This window comes from Furipterus horrens, unplaced genomic scaffold (genome assembly GCF_987537825.1).
Source record: "Furipterus horrens unplaced genomic scaffold, mFurHor1.1.pri manual_scaffold_1, whole genome shotgun sequence".
In the NCBI taxonomy this organism is placed as follows: domain Eukaryota; kingdom Metazoa; phylum Chordata; class Mammalia; order Chiroptera; family Furipteridae; genus Furipterus; species Furipterus horrens.
The window spans coordinates 63,324,664-63,347,475 of NW_028327171.1; the positions used below are offsets into that span (position 1 = coordinate 63,324,664).

At 34.4% G+C, this 22,812-nt stretch overlaps 1 protein-coding gene across 6 annotated transcripts in view; it reads right to left on the reverse strand.

Annotated features, from left to right (window-relative positions):
• USP25 (ubiquitin specific peptidase 25) overlaps positions 1–22,812 on the reverse strand; it is a 124,311-nt gene that overhangs the window by 52,746 nt on the left and 48,753 nt on the right. For all 6 annotated transcript variants that reach the window (XM_090275889.1, XM_090275875.1, XM_090275869.1 and 3 more), the window contains 4 exons: positions 19,763–19,849; positions 11,956–12,093; positions 5,887–5,963; positions 4,473–4,546 (listed from right to left, as the gene is read on the reverse strand). In XM_090275889.1, coding sequence (XP_090132015.1) covers positions 4,473–4,546; positions 5,887–5,963; positions 11,956–12,093; positions 19,763–19,849 — 376 coding nt within the window. The remainder of the gene's footprint in view (positions 1–4,472; positions 4,547–5,886; positions 5,964–11,955; positions 12,094–19,762; positions 19,850–22,812) is intronic.

Here is a 22,812-nt window from a genome sequence, read left to right on the forward strand (position 1 = left end):
CCCTCAATACAAGAAATGTTAAAGGGCTTGCTTTAAGAAGAAAAGAGAAGCATAGTTAAAAGAATAAAATTACAATAAATATGTAGCTATCAATAATCACTTTAAATGCAAATGGCTTAAATGTTCTAATCGAAAGACATATAGTAGCTGAATGTATAAAAAAATAAGACCCGTCCATGTATGCTGTCTCCAAGACACCTACTTCAGAAGCAAAGATATATATACATTAAAAGTAAAGGGATGGAAAAAGATATTTAATGGAAATGAAGAAAAAACGAACAAACAAAAAACCCCTGGGGAAGCAATACTTATATCTGACAAAATAGATTATAAGACAAAGGCCATAATAAGAGACAAAGAGGGACACTACATAATGATAAAAGGAGAAATCCAACAAGAGGATATAAAACCCTTGTAAACATTTACGAATGCAACCTAGGAGCACCCAAATATGCGAAGCAAATATTGATGTACCTAAAGGGAGAGATTGACTGTAATAAAGCCGCAGCAGGGGATTTTAATGCCAACTGACATCAATGGATAGATCTTCCAGACAGAAAACCAACAAAAAACAATGGCCTTAAATGATGCACTAGATAAGATGGATTTAATTGACAGCTTCAGAACATTTCATTCCAAAGCAGCAGAATAAACATTCTTTTCAAGTACACACGTGGAACGTTTTCTAGGATAGCCCACATTTTACAACACAAAACAAGTCTCAATATATTTAAGAAGACTGAAATCATCAAGTATCTTTTCTGATCATAATGGTTTGAAAGTAAAAATCAATCACAAGAAAAAATATGAATAACAAAAAAGACAGGGAGGCTAAATAACATGTCATTAAACAATGATTGGATTAACAATGAGATGAAAGATACCTTGAAACAAATGAAAATGAGAACATAACAACCCAAAATCTATGGGATACAGCAAAAGATGTCCTAAAGGGGGAAATCAATAGAATTACAGACCTATCTATAATAAAAAAAAGAAAAAATTCAAATAAACAATTTAACTTTACACTTAAAGGAACTTGAAAAAGAACAAAGACAAAAGTGAGCAGAAGAAAGAAAATAATAAAGATCAGAGCAAAAATAAACAAAACAGTCTAAAATAATACAAAAGATCAGTGAAACCAGTGAAGAAGCAATAACTGACACCAAAGAAATAATAAATATTGTAAGAAAATGTTACAAACAACTATATGCCAAAAATCGGACAACTGGATGAAATGGATAAATTTCTAGAAACATTCAGTCTTCCAAAATGGAATCGGGAGGGATCAGAGAATCTGAATAGACAGATTACAATCAGTAAAATTGAAGCAATAATCAAGAAACTCCCAAGAAACTCAAGTCCTGGACCAGATGGCTTCACTGGTGAATTTTACCAAACATTCTAAGAACTAACAACTATCCTTCTCAAACTATTCCAAAAAATTCAAGAGGAGAAAAGTCTCCCAAGCTCATTTATGAGGCCAGCATTATACCAGTTTCAAAAATCAGATAAAGGTACTACAAAGAAAGGAAATTATATGTCGGTATTCCTGATGAGCATAGATGCTAAAATCCTCAACAAAATATTAGAAAACAGAATTCAGCAATACATCAAAAAGATGATACACCATGATCAAATGGGATTTATTTCAGAGGTGAAACATTGGTTATAATATCCACAAATCAATAAACATGATACACTAAATTAACAAAACAAAGGATAAAAACTACATGATCATATCAATAGATACAGAAAAAACATATGATACAATCCAGCACCCATTTATGATAAAAACTCTCAGTAAAATGGGAATTGAGAAAACATAACTCAACATAATAAAGACCAAACATGAGAAACCCACAGCCAACATCATAGTCAATAGGCAAAAACTAAAAGAGTTTTCCTTAAGATCAGGAACAAGACAGAGATCTCTGCTTTCACAAGTATTGGACATACTAGCCATAGGAACCAGACAAGAAGACATAAAAGGCATCCAAATTGGAAGGGAACAAGTTAAAACTATTATTATTTGCAGATAATATCATACTGTATATATAAAGGACCCTAATGATTCCACCAAAAAACTATTGGAATGGATAAATGAATTCACTGAAGTAGCAGAATACAAAATTAACATCTAGAGATTAGTTGCATTTTCATATGCCAATACTGAACTTATAGAAAGGAAAACAAAGAAAATAACGCCATTTAAAATTGTATAAAAGATACCTAGAAATACAAGTAAATTTAACCAAGGAGGCAAAAGACCTATACTTAGAAAATTATAAGGCACTGAAGAAAGAAACTGAAGAAGATACAAGTAGAAGCATATACTGGGTTCATAAATAAGAGGAATTATATCATTAAAATGTCCATATTGCCCAAAGCAATCTATAGATTCAACACAATTACTACCAAGATACCAATAGCATATTTCACAGAACCAGAACAAATATTCCAAAAATTTATACAGAACCACAAAAGACTCTGAATAGCCACAAGAATTCTGAGAAAGAACTAGGTTGGAGGAATCATGCTACCTGATATCCAACTATACTACAAAGCCACAGTAATCAAAACAGCTTGGGTACTGGCATAAATCATACACACAGATCAGTGAGACACAAGAAAGAGCTCAGAAATAAATGCACACATTTATTGATATTTGACAAAGGAGGCAAAAACATATAACAAAGTAAAAATAGTTTACTCAATAAATAGTGTTGGGAAAACTGGACAGGTACATGCAAAAAATAAAACTAAATAATCAACTTACGCCACACATGAGAATAAATTAAAAATGGATTAAACACTTAAATGTTAAGATTCGAAACCATAAAAATTATAGAAGAAAACATAGGCAGTTAAATCTAGGACATTTGCTGTAGCAATATTTTTTCTGATATAGCTCCTCAGGAAAGGGAAACAAAAGAACAGCAAATGGGACTACATCAAACTAAAAAGAGCACAACAAAGAAAACCATCAACAAATAAAAAGACAATCCACTGAATGGGAGAACATATTCGCTGATACATCTGATAAAAGGTTAACACCCAAAACATAAAGAACGTATAAAACTCAACACCAAATAAAAAGACAACCCAATTAAAAATGATCAAAGGACCTGAACAGACACTTCTCCAAAGAGGATATACAGATGGCCAAGACATATGAAAAGATGCTCAATGTCACTAATCATCAGAGGAATGCAAATTAAAACCACAATGAGCTATCACCTTGTACTTGTCAGAATGGCTATCATCAATACATCAATAAACAAGTGTTGGCAAGTATATGGAGAAAGGGGAACCCTTTTGCACTGTTGGTGGAAGAAATGCAGATTGGTGCAGCCACTGTGGAAAGCAGTTTGGAGTTACTTCAAAAAATTTTAAGTGTAACTGCCTTATGACCCAGCTATTCCACTTCTGGGAATTTATCTCAAGAAACCCAAAACATCAATTCAAAAGAATATATGCACCCTATGCTCACTGCAGCATTATTTATAATAGCCAATATTGGGAAGTAGCTCCAATGTCCATCAGTAGATGAGTGGATAAAAAGTTGTGGTATATTTACATAATGGAATACTACTTGGCCATGAAGAACAAGGAAGTCTTACCCTCTGCGACAGCATTGATGGACCTGGAGAAGATTATGATAAGTGAAATAAGCCAGTGAGAGAAAGGCAAGTCCCATGTGATTTCACTGAAATGTGGAAAATAATGAACAAAATGAACTAACAAGCAAAATAGAGACAAAGTCATATAGAGCAGGCTGACAGCTGCAACCAGTGGAGTTGGGTGGGGGTCATGGAGGGATTGAACCAAAAAAAAAGAGAAATCTTGGTCAGGACAATAGTGATTTCTGGGGGGAGCAGGGATGGTGGGGGCGACAAACGGTGATGGACAAGGAGTTGACTTGGGGTGGTTAACACACAATACAGTGTTGTAAAATTGTGCACCTGAAACCTGTATAACTTTGTTAACCATTGTCACCCCTAATAAATTCAATAAAAAGGGGAAAAAAACCCCTGTAATATCCTGATTATACTAAATTGTTAAATGCAGCTTTCAATATCATAGACTCGAAACCCTCAAAAACAGTAATAATAGTCCAAAACACAGTATTCGACTACAATATTATTTTCAAAAGATCTACCAACAATTGCCCCCTTGATCTCTGTATCCCAATAATTCACCAATTATATAAGCCTTCCTAGGGAAAGAACAACAGGATAATATTAAGTATCAAGTAGCATGTGACAAAATAACTCTGTACCTTTGTTTTCGTCACACATTCTGTGCTTTGTATATAAATGATTAGTAGTAGCAGTGTAACAGGTATTCTAGACAGAGTAGGTCAAACTAAAATGAACAACAGTTCAACAAATATAGAGTCAGTATCAAGAAAAAGGAGCTAACAGAAAATATCTCTTCTATTGTAATAAAAAGCAAACATGTAACTATACCTTCAAGTACTCCAACAGCTAGGAATCTTCCATAGAACAGCTCCACCATGGGGTTCTTTGGCCTCTCTTCATCCCTAAAGCACGTTAAGAAACATAAATATCGTTATAAATATGGTAAATTATAAAGAAAACATTAAAAGAAAAATAATGTATGTTATGCACTCAGCTCTATTTAGTGTCACCTTGGGTAAACTACTTAAATTTATTCTTCCATTTCTTCACCTGACAACTGAAGATAATAACTGTCATTAAACTCACAAGGCTATTTGAAAGGTTAAAATGAGTTACTATGCAGGATACCCTTACAAGAGGACCTGACACAGTCTGTGCTCATGAGTGCCTGATATTTCTATTATCATTATACATTTCAATCTCAGACTTTCATCTCATATGATATATGCTTATTTGGACTTATTGGGAAGGGCAAAGCCACTATTAATCAAACATACCTTGTCCACCTTCTAAGTTGAAGGATTCTACCAGCATTGCTAATGGAGAGCCTATGTGTACTTGATCTATGGTTGTCCACCCTGGTTCCTTTTTCTTAAAGGTTCTAATACTAAAAATTATTGCTTTTAGAGAGAGAGAGAGGAAGTGGGGGAGTGAAGTCACTGATGTGAGAAACATCATTTGGTTGCCTTCTCGTATGTGCTCTGACCAGGCATCAAACCTCCAACCCAGTTATATGCCCTGACCGAGAATCAAACCCTCAACCTTTCAGTCTATGAATAAAACACTCCTACCAACTGATCCATACTGGCCAGGGCTCTCAGCAGTTCTTTAAATGTTTTACTTTAAACCCCTAGTTCTTCCTCTGAAATCTATCAAGATTTTCTGTAAGCACTTCATATAGTGTCCCATCTTCAACACATTGCTCCCTAGAGACTTAGAAGAGTGCCACTTGACAATTTCCTGAATCCTTGTTTCTTCTGAAGGAGTCATTCTATTTTGGTTTTGAAGTCTTGCATATTATTTATTTATTTTTTGTTACTTTTCTTTGGGTCCTAGTCACATTACCTGACCCAGTAACAGATTATCACCTCCTTTTCTAAAACCGTTTTAAAAAGAGCCTAGAGCTTTTCCATTTCTTCTGAAACCTTAAGTCTTACTTCAAATATCTCCCTGTCCTCATTGAATCTAAGGAAAAGAAGGGGTATATAGGAATAGCCTTTTCAGGGATCAATTTTTAGATCTTTCTGGCTCGATTCTGGTCTTATAGTGGAAATCTAAATCTACCAGCATTTGTGGCCATAAATTCAAAACAGCTTGTCAATAATACAGAGATAACATTTGGGTTCTCAAGTGTATATCTGAGATTCCTATTTCTCTGTTGACACTGAATACATACAAGGGAAAAAATGAATGCTATTTATGAAGCTCTTAAACCCCATCAATGAATTTCATGGTAACTTACGTTTCCTCTTCAGCTTTCATTTGGAAGGCATCTTCTAACCAATCTAATAATTTATGTGTAAACTCACTCACATCTTGCTGTGGAAAGATAAAAAGGTCGTTAATTTTTGAGCCTATTAACAAAAATATTAAATATTGCAACATAAAACTTACAGCCAGACATCCAAATGTATAACTACTGACTACTCACAAAAGTATCATATAAAATCTTTCACATCAAAAGCAAGAAACATTTATAACTTAACCAGAGTATAAGATCAGTATTTGAGAAAAACAAGCATTATACTGATAACCATTGTGATTGTATTTCACCTTAGGAAAAAAAATTCAAACTTATAAATGAGATTTTTAAAAAGAATTATTACTCTCTCAAAAAAGCTCTATAATGAATCTTTATAAAAGGACCCATATCACCAAAAAGTCCTCAATTTTATAAAGGATTATTCAGGCTTCTCTTTTAGAAGGAAGACATACTTTTCTTATTCACGTTTTAAAAATGATATCTACTTAACTAAAGCATCTGTTAATTTAGGTTGAGTTCAATCACTCATGACTGCCCAACTATTGAGTCTACTATCTCATGAACTTCAAACTAATCCTCTCCTCAGAACTAGCACATCTATCACCTTTTGTCACCCTTTCCTTCCCTAAGAGAAAAACAGGAATAGCCAATAGTAGTGGTACTTATCAACTACCATAATTCTTTCAAATATATGAGTTGAAATATAGAAAATAGGTTCATATAGAACCTAGGAGAAAAATAAATCAATCTTACTAACATCGTCGTCGGCAGCCGTCCGTCTCGAGAGACGATGGTGTAGCTTCTTAAGAGTCTATCTGCACCGCCGAGAATGGCTGTGCAGTCCGACTCGGGAGTGACACGGTATCTGTCTCCTCCCGTGTTGAATCGACATCTTGCGATGACGCTGGAGTGTCCTCTCCAGTGAAGCTGAAGCTACAGAGCCTGGGCAGGGTGATATGGAGGGTCTGCTGTTGCCCATGCAGCAGACCCCCCCTCTCTTCACAGCTGAAGGATCCAAGGGAAAGACGGAGTCAATACAGCTTGGCTTCAGGTGCGCCGCAGGAGTTGCCGGTGTTGACTACAACGTCAAACCGCCTTAGGGACTCCAGCTCCGGATTTTCTGTCGGGGTTTACTCCCTTAGCCTTTCCCCTGAAGAGGTATGCCGCAAGGCAGCGGAGGTTTTTTGGAGTCAGAGTTTTCCTTCTCTTCTTACTAACAACATCCATCAAAAACAGATAAATCAGAGTAAGCAATTTGTCTTTCATTATCAAAATAGTCCTAAATATAAAACAAACTTACTATCATGTTTTTTCCATCTAAAAGTTGTTTAAAGAACATCTAGATCTAACTAAACACCTTTAAAATATTGAAACTAAGGTCTAGGAAGATTGAATAAATTACTCCAAAGTTGTATAGTTAAAGACAACTAAATTCAGCAAAAAAAAAATCCAGTTATAAACATCCTCCATACTATCGGTAGTAGGTTAAACACTGACCTGCCAAAATATATGTCCACCTGGAACCTCAGAATATAAACTTATTAGAATCAGAGTCTTTGCAGATGTAATTAAGGTAAAGATTTCAAGATGAGATCATCCTGGGCTAGGATAGGCCCTAAATCCAAGCGAGTACTCTTACAAAACAGAAAATGAGCAAACACACAGACACACAGAGGAAAAGGCTACGTAAAGAAGAGGCAGAGAGGCCCTGGCTGCTGTGGCTCAGTGGATTGAGCGTTGGCCTGCGAGCCAAGTGTCACTGGTTCGATTCCCAGTCAGGGTACATGACTAGGTTGCACGTCAGGTCCCCATTTGGGGGCGCAAGTGAGAGGCAACCACACAGTGATGTTTCTCTCCCTCTTTTTCTCCTTTCCCCTCTCTAAAAATAAGTAAACAAACAAACAAATAAATAAGTAATTTAAAAAAAATAAAAAGAAGAAAAGCTTGGTCTCTATATCTGCTTAAAAAAAAAAAAAAAAAAAAAAAAAGAACAGGCAGAGAATGGAGCTATGCTGCCACAAGACAAGAACACCAGGAGCCAACAGAAGATGACGGAGGCAAGAAAGGCTTTTCTCCCTTAGGGCCACTGGAGGAAGCATAAACCCTGCCAACACCTTTATTTAGAATTTCTGGCCTCTAGAACTATGGAGTGAACAATTTTCTACTGTTCTGAAGTCACTTGGTATGTTGTTACAGTTGTCCTAGCAATCTATAGCACCTTAAAACATTCCATAACTTTTCTATAACTTCAGTTATCTTGCAAAGTTATCTGACAAGAAAACAAATGTTTCCTAGTTATCATAGTACTCTTCAGAAGAAATTAATCTGTCTTTTTTGCAATCAATCTAAAATTTACAATTATAAAATAATTCTACCTTTCATCAAGACAAAAAAAGGTGAAGCCTTTATTATAACATTTTAGTTTTAAATTGTTATAATTATGATTAAAATTGGCAGTACTATATCCCAAAGGTTATCCCAAGACACCTGCATATTTCAAAATATGATATAATTAGAGAGAACATGAAATGTAAGTATAAATTTACTTAAAAAAAAACATAATGCTTATTTCACTTACAGGTTCATTCCACTATGTCACTAATGTGCACTTCAGATTCAAGTGTCTTAAGAAGAGAATCAAATCTATCTACCTCAACTGATGTGCAAATACTTTAAAAGACATAGTAGGGAAAAAAATTTACAGTAAGAAAACTAGTTATTCCACACTGCTAGCCCCAAGCAGAGGCAGTCACGCCGAGGCATTCTGGAGCACATCACAGCATTAACAGCTAGTCGTCTCCTCCCCCTCAAACAAAACCAGAGTCTACCTATGCACATATAAGGTTCCCAATGAAGCTTGTGTTGCCTCAATTTTAAACATGAAAAGATACCTAAAGAGCACTACACGTCGGCAGAAAGCTTCAACATGGAGGAGAGTAATGAAGAAAAAGACAAAGAAAAAACAATTCCAGAAGAAAAAATAAGTCAAGGAATGGTAGTGACTTTTCAAATTTAACTGTATCCTCTGTAGCCACAAGAAAATAGAGTACATATACTAAATAAGAAAATAACACTACAAAAAATAAAAAACAAACAAAAAAACCCACTCCACACTTAGAACCAGAGTGCCCTAAAATGGTGGTTTGAGATCATTTTTAGGAATATTATTTCTTTTGACTTATTTAAGCATTGTTGTAAGAGCTAAGACACTAAATCTAACAGGCACTGGTGGGGCATTATACCATTTTGTGTGTGCCCGCCCCTCCTTAACAGGGAGAAAGGATTGGTTTTCCAATATTCCCAGGGTACAACTGGCTGGGTAAGAGGATCATCATGGGTAGAAGGGGTGTGGGGGGAGCTCTGCTGGGCACATGTGCAGTAGGAGCCAAAATGGCAACCACAAGGGGGAGAAATCTAGTTTGGGAAGAGGATCTGCTTTGTTAGGAGTAGGACCCAGCACAAGCCTGGGAATGACTAGGAAAGAGACTGGTCAATCTGAAAGCTCAAGGTAATATAATCAAAGTTTAACATATAATCAAAGTTTCACAAAGATGGTAATATGTTCGGTTGCCCATCCATTTGCGTGGTCTCACTCTATAGCAGCCAAATGGGCTCAACAGCCCACAAGCCTGGGAACAGCAGCGCAGCAGGCAGAGGCCACAGCTGGAACAGGGACAGAGACTGAACTGGACTAAGGTCTGGCATGGACTGAACCAATGGCACAGAATTTCTAAACCCTGGCCTTTCTTCTGGGTTTGAGAAGACAAGGCTGAACTTCTTCCACAGCACGATGGACAGAGATAAAACAGCGGGAAGCTGGGGGCAGTCTTTTATTTCTACCCCAATAAATCTTACCACTACACCTCATCCTCCCATACGTGGGTCCCTAAAACGCTTTTCTGACAACTCCGTGTACAGACCTCATTTCCCCAACAACATCATGAGCACTATTTTTGTTCATTTATCTTTGCCATAAAATGTAAATACAATAAAATAAAATAAGGCAGAGGGAAGGCGGTAGCAGAGTGGCAGAATCATGCATCTTTCAGATCTTTCAGATCCCTTCCCCCAACACCCTCTCCACATGGAGATACATCCAAGTACTACGAATGATGGCGCACTCAAATGTTGGAAAATTTTAGTTTCAAGTAGCAGCTAATGGGTTTAATAATCAATGTATGCAAAAAGCTATTGTTTCAGGAACTGGAGATACGACCCACCTTGATTGCAGGAAACCATAAGCAGTTCCACCTTTGTGCCTCGGGAGGACTGCAAGCACTCAAGACTGTATCTGAGCAATTGTACTCCAGGGTGACCACCCCCCAGGACACAAAGACCACAGCCCAGGGCACAGGGACCACTGCCCAAGACACAGATGAAAGGACACTGCAACTTTTATCCAATTAACCTTTTCCCTGAATTCCAACCCCCTTACCTACTCTTCTCCTTATAAAAGGGCCCATTTTATACTGGAATTTAAGAATCTATTAGGGTACAAACCCGCTGTCTTCTCAGATCACCGACCATTTGAATAAAGCGCCCATAAAGATTCAATCACTGTCTCTGCTTATTGGGTCTGTTAGGTGACAGGCAGCAGGAGCACCGGCTTTTCCAGTTTCACAAAGACTACACTGTAAGTGTAGTGACTTTTATGAAATGCTTTATTTCTGCCCATTACCTCTTCATTGTCATGTTTTCCAACACTGCTGCTATGATCTTTGCTACTTGCTTCTCTTGTTTTCCTTCTTTAATTTTCTGACTTCTCAGATTATATGTGAAAATGGTTTGTTTATAGAGGTTTCTACTTCATAGAAATATTCCCAATATTCTTTTTAAAAAGTGAATAAAAAGCCATCAAACAGCTGTGTTACAGAGTAGGGGTGTCCAAAAACCCCCAGAGCCTGTGGGTTGGGGGATGGGGGAAAGGGAACAGCTTTTAAGATGTCTTTGCATGACTATGGCTAGAAGCTTAGTGTCTCAGTTATGCAAATGGATTTGGTTCTTCCAAAGCCCCAAGAAGATGGGAGGGGTTTTGGACCATGGAATGGTGTGGAAAGAGCATAGAGCCTGTGAAAGGTTCTGTGAATGGTCAGAACTGGGCACCACACCCACTGCATCAGAGGACGCAGTCAGGGGTTTAAAAATAAGTGGCAGACATTTTAGAAGGAGGTTCTCTCCATGCAGTTTTGAGATGAGAACACCATGCAGCTTTGAAAGGAAAGATCTCCATGCAGCTTTGAGAGTAGGAGAGGAGTTCTACATGGTTCGCAAGGAGGGCAGAGGGGAACTCCATGCGGCTTTGAAAGGGCAGAGAAAGAACCATGCGTGATCCAGTGCAACATGGCACATGTTTTCCTGGACTATTATATGGAGGCTGATGACATCGTACCCCAAATCCTGAAGGAGACAGCTGACAGATAAGGGATGGGGAACTTCTGGGCATGCTTTTGGCTTCCAGCCTTTTGAAGAGCAAGGGACGTGCTAGGTCCCGTGGGAGACCAGGGCTCTGAGCTGAAGTGCTCACTGCCCTCCCCAGGTTGGAATATTGTAAATAAAGACCTGTTTTCCTCAACACTAGTTGTTGGGTTTTACACCAAGGCGCCACATGAAAGAATCCCCTTTCACTCTGTAACAGTTTGACATACAAATTGGAAAAATAAAAGTAACAATAACAAAAGTTAATGTAGTTCAGAAACTTCTTCCAAGTTTTTAAAGAAAACTATTCTCTGCCAGCCCAGTCATATCAAAAGCAGATACACTGCATTGGCCTTGGGCTATCATATATTTGTGAAGGTTTTTAATTACACATTTTAGAGCATTTTTACTTTTACCTATTGTTTTACCTTACCAATATCAATCATAATATAAATTATACCTTTTTTTCTTAATTAAAAAATCTTCCAAATTAATGTTTTAAATGGCTAGAGCTTATTTTAATAAAGATGAATAACAGCATCTTCAATTGCATGAATCTTTAAAAAGCTGACTAAACAATCACATTAAGTAAAATACAAATGATTAATAAACAAGTAAGCACAATACAGCTACCTGCTGGGAGTCATTCGATTTGAAAGCATCCTTAAGAATTTCAACTGCTCTTGATGGATCAACATATTTCCTTTTAGTACCAACAAGAAGTGCAAATAGATATCTCAGTTCACGCATAAAAGGCAAATTCCGATGCTCCTATTGGAAGAAAAAAACTTTTAAATGAAGATTAACAAAACCTCTACTGGTAAACATATTCATTTTAAAATTAACTATAATTTAAGTAATACAGATTAGGAATGAGTCCAGCACTCCTACATCATAATTAAAGAAGTGTTGGTACTGAGATTCAAAGCAGTCAAGCACAAAAACAGCAAAGGATCTAATCTAAGCTCACAATTTCAGCATAAATGCCACATATTCATAGCAAATCACGTCATTACCCAGCCAACAATATCCTCCTCATTCAAGTCTGTTTATTATAATCCGTTCCATTCAGCAAGGCCCAGATGCTGCTGAGGACGGCAGTAACAACTGTGACCGTTAAGTGAGTACTGACTTATGTGTCAGGCACTGTTTTTAAGTACTTTACTTCAATAAGGCCACTTAAGCAAAAATCCCTCCTCCATGAAACCTTCCCAAATCCCTCCAAGTCATTAATTCCCTCAAACTCTACAGGTAATAAAAATGAACGTGTTTCATTCAACAATGGATCACCAACTGCCACTGTCATGTGATGATCCTAATTATCAGACTAATATTAGTCTAATAATTTGACTAGATCCTAATATTAGACTAATGTAATATACACCTGGTGTTCATTTGAAATCTTACTTGTGTTTCTTAATAAGACTATAAAGTTCTCAGAGCCAAGAACTTCTGTATCTCTTCCACAACTTTTTGCTACACAACGCACGCATTCAATTCTTACTGGTTAAATCAAAGAAAAGAAATAACCCAATATTATCAATCATGAGCAATTTATTTTAAAACAGGAAATTTAAAAGGAATGTAATTCACATGTTAGTAAAAAAAATACTTTATGGCAACAAAAGTAATTCTTACTACAGTTAGCTCTTGCAGTAACAATTTTAACAGATAAAACTTACACAATTTAAGCATTAGAAAAGTTTTCCAAGTATGCAGAGTTGGACTTCTCAGCATTATAAAATGTGTGTATATGTGTACATCTGTTTTCAGACTAACATAAACAATATAGAAATAGCTGTTTTCAGAATGCATTAAAAAAGGAATCCTAGGAAATAGGTGTAAGGGAATAAAACTGATTCCAAATATACTTGCCATTTGATCCAAAATTATCATATATACCATTTTAGCAATCACAAAGTGCACTATCTGACATAAAAATGCTAAGTTATGGAAAACATGTATTTTACTTTAGTATAAAAAATTCCATCATTGATGATAAAAGTTAAGTGTAAAAGTTTGAAATGAGATAGAAAATTAATCCATAATTTTCTGTGGTACTTCCTACTCCTCTATAATTGTCCTATATAAATAAGTTTTAAAAGTGTAAATACTACAAATTTAAATTCATAATTTCCATAAACATCCTTAATTTCCTGAGGTCAATTCCTTCATTTATCTCTATATCTAAAATTAGTGCAGTGTTTTGAGACACTCCTTGCTAAGTAGCAAGGATAAAATAAGACTTTTGAAAATTAAGTGGAATTCTGCTGAAAAGCATATGTGAAAAATAAAATACTTTAATATAATAAAATATTTTTCTCTCAGATAACTCCTGTGGCTAGAAAATATGTTTGAATTTCAAGTGGCAAAACTGAAATGATGTTAAGAGCAGCTACTGCATTTGCCTAAATTATGAAAATACCACATAAAAATTACTCTAACATTGTTCTTTGTTTTCAAACACATTTATCAAGATATAACTGATGTACAATATGCTGTACATTATAAAGTGTGTAATTTTATGAGCTTCAGACATGTATATTCATGAAAGCATCACCACAATCAATACAGCATACCTACCCATCATTCTCCAAATGTTCTTTATCCCTCATTCCGCTTCCTAATCATCCTAGGCAACCATGATCACTCTTTATTTGGTAGAATTTATATAAATCAAACCACACACTATGTACTTGTTGTTTTGAGCTTTATTCATGTAACTGTATGCATTAATAATAATACATTTCATTTTATTGCTCATAGTATTTCATTGTATGGATATACCACACTTATTTATCAATTAACATGGTCCAGGGCTGTGGATATTATTGTACATGTCTTTGTATGGACATATGCTTTCATTTCTTTTAGAGTAAAAACCTGGAAAGGCAGGGCTAACATAGTATGGATGTTTTTAAGAAAATATCAAACTGTTTTCCAGAGGCATTACACTATATTCCCACTGGCAGTGTAATGAGAGTTCTAGGTCCACATTCTACAACACTTACATGTGAGTTATGTTTTTAACTCGAGTTCTTCTTGCAGGTACACATAACCTTTAGTTTCAAATTGTACTTTCCAGATGACTTATAATGTGAACATTTTTTCATGTGGTTTTATCTTATTTGGTAACGTATATCTTAAAACATTTTTCCCAATACAGTAATAGGTTACTTGTCTTATTACTGACTTACACAAGTTCTGTATTCTAGATACATTATCTGATACATGTTTTGTTAATATTTTGTCAAAGTCTGTGGCTTGTCTTTTCTTTCTGTATATTTTTCAAAGATTACAAGTTTTTAAATTTAATAGTCTAATTTATCATTTTTTCTTTTATAATCTGTACTTTTGTTGTCTTACTTAAGAAATCTTTTAAACCCAAACAGTAAAATTTTCTATGTTTCCTTCAAAACTTTTTATACTTTTAGTTCTTCCTTTTATATCTATAATATTATCATTTTTTCTCATATACAGGATTCTCACACTATCCTAACCTAGAGTGTTCCCATAAAACTTTCCTAAGTCAAAATGGTGTAACGTGAGGAGCATTCCTTGCTTTCTTAAAAGTTCTAGTTATGCCACTTCACTTTTACAAAAGACCTATGTTAGTACTGAAACAGTTTTTTCTCCTAAAAGCAAAAAACCCTCTTTGGATTTCTAAAGCAGGAAGGCCTGTATAATATCCTGTAAGAATTGAGAATTATTTTTCTGTCTATGACACCATTAATTTAAGACTTTTCTTTGCCTATTGAATTGTTTTGGTAACACTGTTAAAATCAATTCACCCTATATGTGTAGGTCTATTTCTTGACTCTCTATTCTGCTCCATGGTCTATATGACTGTCTTTTTGCCAACAGAGTTCCTTGATCACTGTCGCCCGATAATTACTCCTCCAAAATTGTCTTTTAAAAATTGCTATGGCTATCCTACCTATTTTGATTCTCCATATAAATTTTAGAATCAGTATACTAATTCTTATCAAAAAGCCTACTGGGATTATGACAGGGAATGCACCAAATAAAGAGATTAAATTGGGGACACGTGATACCTTAACAATATTGAATCTCCTGATCCATGAGCATGCTATATACCTCTTTACTTCTTTAATTTTTCTTAGTAATATTCTTTTTTTAAATAAGTTTTAAAGTTCTTTTTTAAGATTTTATTTTTTTAGAGAGAGGGGAAGCAAGGGAAGAGAAACATTGATTGCTTTGCCTCTCATGAGCCCCCAAGGAATCAAACCAGTGACCTTTTGGTTCGCAGGCCAGTGCTCAACACACAACCACACCAGCCAGAGCTCTCTCAGTAATATTCTGCAGTTTTCTATATATACCTTTTGTCTACTTTACCCCTAAAAGTCTATATTTTACACTATTGTATATAAGTAGTTTTTAAATTTAAATCCCCAATTGTGTATTGTAAGTATTTAGGAATATAATTGACTTTTGTATGCTTGCTTTGTATCATGCAACCTTAATAATGCATTTCCTGCTTCTAGCTTTTGTTTTGGTAGAGTACTTGGGATTTTTTACATTAGAAAAGTTATAAAACACACACACACACACAAAGCTTTATTTCGTCCTTTCCAATCTGCATGCTTGTTTCTTTTTCTTGCTTTACAAAACTGGTTAAGACTCCAGTCTAATGCTTAACAGAAGTGACATCCTTGAAGAATCCAAGGAGCTGACATCCTTGACTTTTCCTGATCTTTGGGAAAAAGCACTCAGTCTTTCGCCATTAAGTATATTAGCTGTGTACTGTATTTTTCAAAACTGAGCTTTAACAGTGTAAGAAAGTTCCTTTTTATTCCTAGTTTTTGAGAGATTTTGTGAAATATAGATGTTACTTTTTTGTCATACCCCTTTCCTTAATCTACTAAGATGATAATATGGTTTACTTCTTTAATCTGTTAATGTGGTGAATTACACTGGTTTTTGAACACATAACTAATCTTGCACTCCTGGATAAACCCCACCTGCCAATAAAGTATTAGCCTTTATAAATCGCAGGATTCAATTTGCCAAAATTTCCTACAACTTTTGTTTCTATATACAGGAGAAATATTGGTCTGTAGTTTTCTTTTCTTTGAATGTCTTTTTCTATAATACTTTTGGTTTCAGGGTGACACTGTGTTCATGAATTGGGAAGATTTACCTCTTCTTCAATTTTCTGGAAAAACATTTAAAGAATTGGTATTCTTTCTTTCTTAAATGTTTAGTATAATCACCAGTGAACTATTTTGCTGTTAAATTTTTGGTGGCTAGGTTCTTAACTAAAATTCAATTTTTAAAATATAGGAATAGTTATATTATCTTTTTTCATCAGTGATGTTGGATAGCTTGTGGTTTTTAAGATTTTTATCTGCTGTTTATAATATTCTATTATTCTCTCATTATTTATGGAGTATGCAGTAATATGCCCCTTTCATTCTTTATATTGATAACTCATTTCTTCTTTCTTTTTATTGCTCAGTTGAGCTAGAGGTTCATCACTTTTACCAATTTTAAGAAGTAGCTTTTGATTCCATTAATTTTCTCTATTGTTTTTCTGATTTCTATTTTATTGATTTATGTTATTTTTATTATTCCCTTTCTTCTGTTTTCAAATTAATTCTTTTTCCCCACCAAGTTCTGGATGTCTAAGTTGTCATTAATTTGAAATCACTCTTATTTCATACACTTTCCACTAACCACTGCTTTAGCTGCATCCCTCTAATTTTGATATGTCACATTTCAATTTTTATTTGGTTCAGAATATTCTGAGCTTTCCCTTTTGATTTTTTCTTTGTCCTCTATATTATTTAAAGATATATTATTACATTATAAACTATCAGGGAGAGTTCCTAGATATCCTCTTGTTGGTTTTCTAACTTAATTTTACTATAGTCAGAAAACATTTTTTATGCTTTGACTCCTTTAAAATTCAGAGACTTGTAAATCCAGTCTCTTACTTCATCATGGATGAAGACAGAAATTCCAGAATGCCTCTTTTATTTGTAAAATTCAAAAATCCTTCAGGTATTTGTGTACTAATACAATATGGCTCATATGCTTCACACTTGTGAGTAGTGAAAAGTGAGGAAATACTATTTATTTGGAAAATGCCACAAATCAAGACTTTAAGTAATATAAACCTACGGCTAATAAAACTTTAGCTATTTATATAGAGATTACTTCTAAACATTGTGAGCTTATGCATCTTTGTGTTGTCAACATTTAATATATGTTTTGCCATCAGTTTGACTTCTTAAGTCAAAGAGAACATGTGTGAAGGTGGGGAGGGTGAGATGTGTACAGTGAGAATCTATCTTCCAATTCCCGGTACCTCAGTTCTCCTAGACATTAAAATCGTGAATACAAATAAATATGAATGTATAAAATTAGTTTCAACTTCTAGGAACGATAACGAAGTCTACCTAAAATACAAACTAATTTCAAAGACTCCATCTCTTTCTCTCACTACGTATGTTAATACAGTATTTGTGGTAACCTTTAAAAGCTGATAAAAGAAAATATCCTGCTTAGCAGTACAAGCAAATGACATCTCTGTGATTTGATCAAAATGCTCCCCAAGGGCACGCTGTATCTTAGCACATTAGTTTCAAACTCAGAGCAGCAGTAAACATAAATTAAATGTAAATTCATTATTAAATAATAAGTGACAAAATTTACAGACACCTTTTTAAAAACCTGTGTTTTTTATCACCTCAACTGAATATAGCACCAATCAGTGGCTGATTACTACCTATAAATCCCCCATGTTTGCTTCAAAGACATCAAGTTATAGTATGTATTGCTGTTACCATGCCAAATTAAAGAATAACCTCATTTGTCAAACAGTTTTTTACAAAACTGTGCAGTATGCTTCTAAGTAAATGTCTTTTGTGAATAGAAGTAGAGATTCTTTTCATTCCTTAAGCTAAACGTACACCTGGACATGCTGACCCTTCCACTGCAAGAAATAAATTTCTCTAGAAGGGGGATAAAAATTGGACCTATATATTTCTCTGGCATTCAGCTGAACATTCTCATGACCCCAAAACTAGCTCTGGTACATAAGCATGGATATCACAATTGTTTACTAAATAAGATTAGAAAAGCAACTTGGTTTTATTCAACACTTTGAAGAATAAAAGAAATTCAAACCCTGTAAAGCACTAAAATCCAGGAACTAAAAAGGTCAATATATATATCAATATGTCAATGAAAGTAATATTTTTAGAAAATGTTACATAAATTATAAAAATACTCCAACTGACACATCAAAAGACAGGGCTGCTCATATTAACAAACTGCGATAAAGGGAAGCAATAATCCAAAAGCCTCATGTAAAAATTGTAAAGACAGAAGGGGTTTTGCTTAATTCATCTGGAGGTATGAGAAGTTGTCAGATGATCTTCGTTTCCTTTTGAAAATGGCTTATCAGCCTGATACTTTATAATCTAAAGATTATAGCCTGAAAACCTGGTTATAAATCAAGCTATATTCCCATCAGCTTACATTATAAATATTTCATATGTTTGCAGAAGAAGTAATTTTCAAAATTATACATTAAAAGAAAAAATAACCTAGTAATTTATCATTACTACTAACAATAGGTCACACAAAGTTTAACACTTTAATGAAACCTAGTTCCCTTTAGGGATACAGTATCTTTATGAGAAGATCACCGAAGACCAACACTCAAGCATATTATCTCCACAATTAATTTTTTTTCCATTAAGCATGAATCTCCGCATGCAAATCAGTCCTGTATTTTGAAAAGCTAATATGAACACTATAATAACTAACAAAAGTTAACAACTGGTACTTGCTATGTACCAGGTACTTACTTCTAAGCCCTTCACATGTTTTATCTCATTTAATTCTCACAGCAATTTGATAAAAATAATTGCAATTATTATTTATACTTTTTAGGCAAGGAAACTGAGCAGAGACTGAGCAAGCAAGGTGCTATCTGGCTTTAGGTCCACAGGCAGAACTAGGCCTTCCTGTCTGTGCTGTCACATTATATTACCCAACGATATTAACTTACAAAATAGACTGGCACTGCAAAGGCAGCCAGTGTAAAACTAAGCTTTTAAAGGGCCAGGCTATGGAAAAACAAGTGAAAAAACTTTTGATTTCAATAGAATTTTTCAGGAGACAAAGAAAAATCTTGAATTGTAAGTTGCAGCCTATAAAGTTTACTGAAATTAGTCCAAAAAGAAAAAAAAAAGCAAGTACTAAAATTATACAAAAGTAATGGAATAATACTGACACACAGGTGGAGAAAAATTCATATTTAAAATATACTGACAAAGAACATAAAGTTACTGCAGTAATAACTGAGATTAATGCGTTAATATTAAAATTTGACACTTTCAGATATGATGAGAGGCAAATATCACCAAAATAAACACATTAAAAATTAAGATCCTTTGTTTAATTTTACCTTTTGATTTCGAGGTAAATCGTGAGCATTTGACGGAGGCTTGTAATTCAGAACTAATCTTCTAAATTCCAGAAGATTGAATAATGACTGAAAAGAACAACAATTTAAGAAACTTAAGGAAAAATTCTATTAACAGAACTGTAAAAAAATAATGCACTTCAGAGATTTATTTTTGACAACTATACACCTTATCAGAGAATTGTTGCTACTGGCGCAAGAAGGCCTATTTTTCCCCCATAGAAAAAGTCAAATTACTTATATTTGGAAATACTATTCTTGATCATTAACAAATATATTGTACTGTAAAGCAGAAATTATACATGGACAACTCAAAAATCATACTATACATTAAATGCTTTCTTTATGTTATTCTGTGCCTAACAGGTAGTTTCCTCAAAATAAAAGGTATACAAATACAAAGTCTATAACTTTTAAAATATATTATGTTCACTATAAGTTATCTAGAGATATCAATTCTATCTCTAGATATAGTACAAATAAATTTATGGGTCATATGCCTGGTGATGGAGACACAAAGAGATGACATATCATCTCTATGTTCAAGGAGATATATAACCTAGAAGGAAGACAGATGTATAATCATAACAATATAAATGTAACTTCAAGATATAGTAAAACTGTTCACACAGTGTATAATGACAGCATATAAAACGTACCCATGGAAAGACTTCCTGAGCTGATTTTAAACTACAGCTTATAATCCAGTAACGTCATCATGACAAACACTTGTTTAAAAAATTAAATGGAAAATATCAGAACACATCATATACAGTAAATTCACCAGAGAATTTTTATAAATTTCAATGTAGATAATTTACATACATGTGTATGTGTAAAGGAATGCAAAATGTATTCCTTTTGTGAGTCACAGTTTATAAAGTTTGAAAGTCACATACAAGAACTGATCATGTATTAAATCTAAGTAAGATGGGTAGCCAACTTGATAGAAGATAAAGGTGGTATCCAAATCAGTAAGAAAACATAAGTTGTTTTTATTGGGGGTGGCGGGGTAGCTGTTGAGAAAAGTGGCGCAGTATAATAGTTATAGATATATAAGTATACATGTGGATTAAAGACTTAAATATGAAAGATAAAACTATAAATCTAATAGAAAATGTTGGAAAATATTTTGGTTATCTTGTGATCTGGAAACAGTTCTTAATTAAACAATATGAGCACATAAGATAATACATTTATTCATTTATTTCAACAAATGTTTATGGAGCACCCACTATACGCAAAGGAGACAGGCAGCAAAGAAAAAAATGTATCAATTCTCTGCCCTTGTGGAGATTACAATCTTGTGATGGCAGGTTAAAACAATGAAGAGTAGATGTTATAAATCAGAAATAATGTGACTACAATAACAGTATATCAAGATCACAACCTTAGGGAAAAAGACGCATTTAAATGCTACAGGAAAAAAGAGTTATGAGAAAGACAAAATAAGAACAGTAAGGAAGTAGAGTATGAGATCACAGAAAAAAACGGAGTAGAAAAGCAAGGGCTTCCAAATATAGCTAACTATTAAAATAGCTGCAGAGCTTTAAAAAAAATACCTACACCAGGGGCCTCTCAACAAAGATATAGAATACCACAGAAGATTCTCATCAAAGAATCACTAGCAAATTTAAAGAATAAGATTAGAAATTCTCACAAAGGTTGCCACATTCCAACAAGGTATGGGCAGGAAAACCACCTTCGGATTTGGCATTTGGGAAGTTACTTTTCATTAGAATGGTACATGAAAAAGAGCAGCAATGAGTACTGAAGCAATGGGATATAAGTACAGGAGACAAAAATAGACTGTTCCTCAGAGGAATTTAAATAGGAAAGAGAACTTGCTTCTATGTGCTGAGCTCCCACTGGAGAACATTTTCCTTCTTTCTGAACATCCATTAGAATCTCCTCTGGTGTGGGTCTGCTGGTGATGAATTATTTCAGCTTCTGCTTGACTGAAAATTGTGTTCTCTTCATTTTGGTAAGATTTTTGTTATAGAATTCTAGATGGCCAGTTATTTTCTCCAGTACGTTAAAGACAGCATTTCTGTTGAAATGTCAGCTGTAAGCCTTATTTTTATTCCTTATAAAGGTGATACAGTAGTAGCCCCTCTCTATACCGCGGTTCACTTATCGCGGCCTCACTGTATTGTGGGATTTAAAAAAATATTATATTTAATTATTTATCGTGGATTTTTCCCTATATCGTGGGATTTTGCAGTACTGTATACATATACTGTTAAAGTTATGTAGGTTTAAGAGTGTAGAATATGTTTAAGAACATAAGTAGTGTTTATAAAAGTGTGGAAAAGGTTAATAAGGGACTGGGAATGGTTTTAAGTGTGTGGGAAGGGGTTATAAAGTCTTAAAATATATATAAATACTAAAATAAATATAAGGTTCCTACTTCGTGGATTTTCACCTATTGCGAGGGAGTCTAGAACGTAATACCCATGATAAGTGAGGAAATACTGTATATCTTTTCCATCTGGCAACTTTTAGGATTTTCTCTTTGTCTATTGTTTTTTCTGTTTTATCATGATGTGCCTTGGTACAGAGTTCTTTATGTTTATATTACTTGATTTCTATTGTTTCCTAAATCTGTGGCTTGATCTCTTTCATCAAGTTTGGAATACTGTTCTCTCTTCAAATATTGTTTTTTCCCTTTCCCCATTCTCCCTATAGAACCACAAATACACTGTGCTGGTCATACTAGTCACCATTTCCAAATTCTCTCACTTGCACTTCATGGCTTCAGTCTCAAAACAGTCTTAAAACCAGTTGTCCAGTTGACTAATTCCCTTCAGTTGGGTCTAATGTGCTGATTTCTTATTTATTGTAATTTTCAGCCCTAAATTTCCTATTTTCTTCTTTTTATAGTTTTCTATCAAAATTCTCAATCTTGCGTTTAAATCCTTGACCATATTAATAATTATAACAATTCAATTTTCATGTTTCTCTGTAGGTATATTTCTATTGCCCACTGTTTTCCCTTAATTTTTAGACACATCTTACTTCCTCGCATGATT